This window comes from Dreissena polymorpha, chromosome 8 (genome assembly GCF_020536995.1).
Source record: "Dreissena polymorpha isolate Duluth1 chromosome 8, UMN_Dpol_1.0, whole genome shotgun sequence".
NCBI classification, from domain to species: Eukaryota; Metazoa; Mollusca; class Bivalvia; order Myida; family Dreissenidae; genus Dreissena; species Dreissena polymorpha.
The window spans coordinates 97274700-97282101 of record NC_068362.1 but is presented as its reverse complement, the minus strand read 5'-3'; the positions used below and the strand labels follow the sequence as shown (position 1 = coordinate 97282101).

The following is a 7402-nucleotide window of genomic DNA, read 5'->3' as shown; positions in this document are numbered from 1 at the left end:
CAAATACGGGGTAGGGGATTTTGCCAAAAAAGCAACCGGGATTTCAGAGAGTAGAATACGGGTGCACGCAAACACACCACAAAGACATAGAAGCACAGTTTTCCAGAAACACATAACAGACTTCTTTGAAAGATATGATAACTCGAGAATCAAGGCCGGAAAGAAATCAACCATCACAAGAAGAAAAGTGAAAAAGCAGATTCGATTAATGAATGATAGTTTAACAAACTTGCACAAGAAATTTCTTTATGAAAACAGCTCCAACATCAGTTTTAGTCTTTTTGCAAGGTTGAAGCCTTTTTGGATAAAACGAGCCACTGAGAAAGACCGCGAAACTTGTTTGTGCAAAATTCATGAAAATCCCATATTAAAACTAAATAAACTTGCAAGTGAAGGTGTGTTCGAACACCGCGATCTGAACACCTTAATACAAGATATCACGTGCGATACAAACTCAATGTCCTGCATGTACCGCACGTGCACGGAGTGCAAGGACAAAGCATTTAAAACTAATGTCGTGAAGAGTAACATAAATACTGGAAAAATCATTGAATGGAAAATGTGGAAGAACAAAAGAATTGAAAGAGAAATAACCCTGAATGGCGAAAAGCAAGTTAAGAAATCAAACATGACTTTAAAAAGCCAAGAAAGTGGGACTATAGAAACGCTTATTGGTGAATTGCATGAGGAGATTTCACGACTTGCAAGACATGAATTTAACATTAAGCACCAGTATATATATGCTCCATCAACTGAAACAAAATTTAACAAATAACGAGGTTATCATACATATTGATTTCTCAGAGAACTATCAATGTAAATATGCATCTGAGATTCAGAGTGTACATTTCGGTTCGTCAAAACGCCAAATTTCTATTCACACCGGTGTCGCCTATTTCAAATCCAAGCATATATCTTTCGCAACCGTATCGGACGATTTGAAACACTCCCCTCCTGGAATATGGGCACATCTCGATCCTATCCTCTTGCACATCCGGCGGACCACTCCTGACATCGATAAAATCCATTTCGTCTCCGATGGGCCTACCACACAATACAGGTGTAAATCAAATTTCTACCTCTTTTCTACGAAAATTTTCGAGTATGGCTTTGTAAATGGCGGAAGATGGAATTTTATGGAGGCAGGACACGGCAAGGGCGCCCCTGATGGTATTGGAGCCGTAGTCAAGCGTGAGGCGGATACACTCGTCAACACCCATGAGACGGACATAACGGGTGCTAGTGCTTTAATGAGAGGTAATTTAGCACAGACTTTATTAATGTGTTTGAAAATATTAACCCTTTGCATGCTGGGAAATTTGTCGTCTGCTAAAATGTCGGCTGCTTAATTTCTAAAATTAACATTTTCGATTTTTTTCAAAGAATATTATCAGAAATATCAGAATAGCAAACAGTTTGGATCCTGATGAGACGCCACGTTCTGTGGCGTCTCATCTGGATCCAAATTGTTTGCAAAGGCCTTCAAAATTCGCTTTCAGCACTGAAAGGGTAAACAACAGGTTACACTGATTTCACTACAGTTTTAAATTACCGTACATTTTCTAAAGATCCAATTAAATATTAATGTTTTAAGTAATGGAATGTAAATGGAAAAACTCCCAGCACAACCAAAGTACATAATACTGTAGATCATTGATTCCATACTCGACTATCGGTAGTTTTAAATACATAAATTCACGTTTAAACCTATATACTGGTGTGATTTAAGAATATTTTTTTACATTTTGCTACTTGAGACGTATGCCATTAATACCATTCATGTAATTTGAATGACAGACTGTCAATAGTCGGTACTTTCTGAGTTTATTATTATTAAGATATGGAAAAAAAATCTCATGTAGTACTTACGATTTTTTCACAAGGTCTGGAGAAACTAGGAAGCCGTTTGATGATCTTCGAAGTGAAAAACGATGACATCACGCAACAGGAAGCTGCTATTCCAACAAAGATTACCGGCGTTCAAGAGACGATGAAACTCCATCAGGTGGGTAATTTTAAATAGCATTTTGTAATGTATATTTAGAGACTGGTGAAAATAACTTTCGACAAAATTTAACGATCATATCTCTATAAACTTTAGCGCCGTGACCACTAGCAAATGCGGGGTGGGGGGATGTAGTGTGCGCATCCGGCCCGCGCCCCCGAAAAATGCAAGACAATACGTTAAATATATTGAAGCCAGTACATTTACCTCGTGAAATGACTCTATATGGATCATTTAAAAACACAATATATTGTACATTTACAATTATAAAATGACTAAATTTATCTTACAAAGTATATAACAACCATAACGTTTTTGCACAATAATTTCTACTTGACTTTTACAATTGGACGACTACGCCCAAACCCCACCTCAAATCTAAGGCACAGTCTTGTTCTGTTTCAGGTTGTTGTCAAAGAAAGCGGGACAGTTCAGTCAAGAATCCTGAGTTGTTTCTGTTCACCGGATTGTTCATGTTACCAACCGGTTACAACCAATTTCAATGTCCAGGTTAAATATATTTGTTTAACATACTAGTACCTTAAATACATGAATTATTTTTTTTTTTAAGATTTATATATTGAAAACATATGTCGTCAGTTTAAGTATCTGCATTGCGCCTTGCAAATAGTGCATACTGCTTATGTGATGCTCGATGTTTATTATAAAAACAGTATTGACTCATTTTGACACCAGCTAGTATTGCCTAAAGTATTGTTTCTAATTATTTTTTTTTATGCAGACTGTTTTATTGTTATTTTTTAATTCCAGCCGTTTGCAAATCCCGTACCGATGGATGACGACAGCATTGTAGGTCCACAAAACGGGGCTGATCTTCCTTGTCAGGTAATTGTTGTTTGATCAACATCGCCATAAGTGATACAACACTGACCATTTTTGAAATTATTATAGTTTCGTGAACTATTTATAATGACTATTTATTGAATTGCAGATCTCAATGTACCAGTCAGTATTGACGAGAGTCTAGTTGACAGCTATTGTTTGGTCGAGTATGATAATAAACCATATCCAGGAAAGATTACGGAAGTAGACGACATCGGTGTGAAAGTTAGTGCAATGCATTGTGTCGGTATCAATCGATATTTCTGGCCTTTACATAAGGACGAATGCTGGTACGAAAAAGATCGTATCATTACCATGTTACCCTGTGAACCAGAGAAGTTTAGTGGCCGTCACCAGGCCCTACCTCTACCAATATGGGAGTCAGTGAAAGACAAATATGATCTTTAAACATTATCCTTTGATATGAAAATGTTTTTCGGGTTGTATTTTTGTGTTGCATGTACGTAAAAATCGGGATTAACAATCATTGAATTCATATTCTGTTACGACTATTGTGTCGAGTATTAATTGGTCATTATATCATAGTGTATAATGTGCCTATTACATACACATGTAATAGGCACAGTATGCACTTTAATTTAACGACCAATTAATACTTGACACAATAGTCGTAACAGAATATGAATTCAATGATAGTTAATCCCGATTTTTTGTGATGAATATGCTCGATTTAATTAAGTTCCGTTTCCATATACATTTTTAATTGCGCTTTGTGCTTTTACTATACTGTTTTATTCCGAAATTTTCTTTGTGTAACAAACATAAATATCATCCATGTTTCTATCATTACCGCAACAGTTCGTCATTTCCGTAACGCAAACTATTTGTGATGGATTTAATGAACAACGGCGTTTATATAAGTCACTTCTTTATGCATTGTGCTAAAAACAATTTAAAACAAATACTTTCTGTCTAAAACTGGAAGCATAACGTTCGTAAACTTATCAAAACAGAAAAGTGTCGATATTTTTCGTTGCGGAAATGATGATTAAAGAAAGATAACTCTGAAAACTATATTTGATATGAAAATATTCTATATTTTCGCAACGGCATGTTAAGGTTGACCATACAAATCAACACAACTTTCAAGTTTGCGGCAGACGCTTTGGAGTTTTTGATAGGAGTAAACTGAAGGTTAGTTGCGGAAATGACGTTGAGATGACACTTGACTTATTCAAAACGCTCTATTATGAAGAAAGGCACTTCTGATGCACGGACATATAAAAATATCGATTAAACAGAGACTATTAAATAAGACAAATTAATATTGCAACACTGAAATAACATTCTTTAATAATCGTTTGCTAGATCTTGAATGGCAAATTTTATAGAAATACCCATTTACAGGAATAGTAGCAGTAATGGTAGCAATAGTAGTATAAATAATAATAACAATACTAGTAGCAGCAGTAGTAGTAGTAGTTAAGGAAGTAGCATTAGAAGCAGCAGCAGTAGTAGTAGTAGAAGTAGTAGTAGTAGAAGTAGTAGTAGTAGAAGTAGCAGCAGCAGCAGTAGTAGCAGTAGCAGCATCAGTAGCAGTAGTAGTAGCAGTAGTAGTAGCAGTAGTAGTTGAAGTACTAGTAGTAGTAGTAGTAGTAGTAGTAGTAGTAGTAGTAGTAGTGATAGTAGTAGTAGTAGTAGTAGTAACTGCAGCAGCAGTAGAAGTAGTAGTTGCTGCAGCAGGAGTTGTAGTAGTAGCAGCAGCAGTAGCAATAGTAGTAGTAGTAGCAGCAGCAGCAGCAGGAGTAGTAGCAGCATCAGTAGCAGCAGCAGTAGCAGAAGTAGTAGTAGTAGTTGAAGCAGTAGTAGTAGTTGAAGCAGTAGTAGTAGTAGTAGCAGTAGTAGCAGCAGTAGTAGTAGTAGTAGTAGTAGTAGTAGTAGTAGTAGTAGAAGTAGTAGTAGTAGTAGTAGTAGTAGTAGTAGTAGTAGTAGTAGAAGTAGAAGTAACAGTAGTAGTAGTAGTAGTAGTAGTAGTAGTAGTAGTAGTAGTAGTAGTAGTAGTAGTTGTTGTTGTTGTTGTTGTGGCTGTTGTAATAGTAGTAGTAGTTTTGCAGAAGTAGTAGTAGTAGTACTAGTAGTAGAAGTAATAGTAGTAACTTTCAAAGCAATGTCTACAAGTTTAAATTCCTTAACCCTGTTCAAGGTTTGTACACACTCAATATTTAACTACAGTCCAGGTTTGCAATTAACAAACTATCTGATAAGCCTGTGTATGAGTCAGATATGTCTGCGGCTAATCTATTGGTTATAAAATATCACAGCCTTTTCTGATTGGCTGAGTTCAAATACAGAAAGTTTACCTGTTAGATTGAAATTCTGGAGTAGGCGTATTGTAGAAAATATGCAGGTTAAACTTGTTGTTAAAATGAAGTTAATGTAATTTCACAAACAGTAGAGTTAATGAGTTTTTCCATTAACAAGAATTTCTTAAAATAATAATGTATGGATATCATTTGGAAAGTGACATGAAATGTTGTTAAAAAGTGATGCATACAAGTGTTTCAGAAGTCTGTCTAGGAATAGAACAACAACTGAAGGTTTGTGCTTTTCATTATTTCTAAATATTCCTTTAAATTTATTCTTCTTAATCATTGTACACCTTTTTTATGTGACATTTTAGGTAAAAGTATGGCAAATATAGAAGTTTAAAAGCAGCTGTCACACACATTTTCACTAAGTGCAGTTTGCAGCTTGATAAAGGAAGTCCTATGTGGAGATATTAATAAGCTTGAATGTAGTATCGGAAGTTTATAATGCATGGCTAGGGAACTGAGGCTAAGGGAGTTATGTGCTGTGCATGATGAGAACTCAATGCCCATTAATGCTGTTTATGTTTATAAATAAATTAATTAAACCAATAGCATTGTTTTTTAGGTTTCACTGTGCATTTTCATACCAATAGAATTACACATCATTCTAATTATAGCAATAATAAATTTGTACTAATCATACCAACAAATTTTGTTATGCTATGCTTTGTGATGTATTAACTTCATTGTAAATTATTATTTAAAGACCATTTTACTAAATATTTTAAACAATACTTGAATTATTTTATATATACATTTTCATTATGTGTTTTAACTGTAGCTGACCAGTTGATGGAAGATACTGCAGAGTTTGGCAGGGAAATAACCCAAGACAGCAAAGCAGCTCTTTTGGCGCATTTACCAAGAGGACTAACATGGCCACAAATTCATGGTAAATATTGTTATGCCCCGGGCTCATATAAGTAATTTAGTGTTAACCACCTGAAAGTATTTTGTCTTTTTGGTATCCAATATTTTGGTCTAGTTTCAATTACAGGTTATTTTTATATGAATTAGCAAATTAGCATAACTTTCATATAGCAATATCTGAATATAAAATTCCTATATATTTTTGAGTTTCCAGATACATGCTAGTGTACCCCGTTTTGGGGCATTTAAGAAAACAACAATATAAATTTCAAAATAAAAGAGAGTCATATAAAAATATAAGTTAAATCACAAATTTATTCACTTGAAAGTCTCAGTTTTCCTGTGTGGTTGCCTGTTTGCAAGTAGATTAAAGCCCGCTTGCAAACTTTAAGAGAATAAATTTCAGTAAATGGAAAAGAAATAATTGCTAACTACTTAGGATCGTAAATGTTCGCTCAAATACAAAAAAGCCAGATGTACCGAATTGAGCAGTGATATGAAATATCTAAAATAGATTAAAATATGAATGAGCATTGAAGTATAGATATTCAATCATATGATTGCTGCACATTTACTTTTACAGATGAATGTAAAAAACTTATGACTTTCTTGTAATATTGTTTGCTTTGTTTTTCTTTCAGAGATCATGCCGGAGCCGTACAGTATAACAGCAGTACAAGTTCTATAAAAGATCCACGACCTACTGAAGCCCAGCTAATTAACAAAAAAGTTTTTAAAAACTGTAATTTTATCCCACCTGGGTACTTATAATTTACTAAGCTGCCTACACAAGTTTTAGACTTGCAATTATATTTTAAATTGTCACTTGGAAAGTAATACATGTACATGCATTATGTTCTGAATTTCTTTGAAAAATAAAATTATATAAAAGTATTTTAATGAAATTAAGCACCTAAATTGCATTAAAGTGAAAGTAGCTGAGAAAAAGATGTGTTTGTGAAACACAATGTCCCCCTTTATGACGTTTGACCTTGAAGGATGACCTTGACCCTTCACCACTCAAAATGTGCAGCTCCATGAGATACACATGCATGTCAAATATAAAATTGCTAGCTTCAATATTGCAGAAGTTACATTACATGAGCAATTTTGACCCATATATTTGACCTAGAAGGATGACCTTGACCTTTCACCACTCAAAATGTGCAGCTCCATAAGTTACACATGCATGCCAAATAACAAGTTGCTATCTTCAATATTGCAAAAGTTTTCATAAAATAAGCGATTTGGGCCACATATATTTGACCTCTGACCTTGAAGGATGACCTTGACCTTTCACCACTCAAAATGTGCAGCTCCATAAGTTACACATGCATGCCAAATATCAAGTTGC

At 34.6% G+C, this 7402-nt stretch overlaps 1 protein-coding gene and 1 long non-coding RNA gene across 2 annotated transcripts; both read left to right on the top strand.

Annotated features, from left to right (window-relative positions):
- Window positions 1-756: 756 nt before the first annotated feature.
- LOC127840752 (uncharacterized) lies at window positions 757-2866 on the top strand. Its single transcript, XM_052369167.1, has 4 exons — window positions 757-1257; window positions 1884-2005; window positions 2411-2515; window positions 2777-2866. Exons 1-4 carry the CDS (start codon window positions 1137-1139, stop codon window positions 2864-2866), a joined length of 438 nt encoding a protein of 145 aa, XP_052225127.1. The 5' UTR covers window positions 757-1136.
- Window positions 2867-4957: 2091 nt separating this feature from the next.
- Window positions 4958-7198, top strand: LOC127841057 (uncharacterized). The gene is made up of 3 exons (XR_008030692.1): window positions 4958-5406; window positions 5960-6070; window positions 6690-7198. It is a non-coding gene; the product is annotated as an uncharacterized LOC127841057 (long non-coding RNA).
- Window positions 7199-7402: the final 204 nt, after the last annotated feature.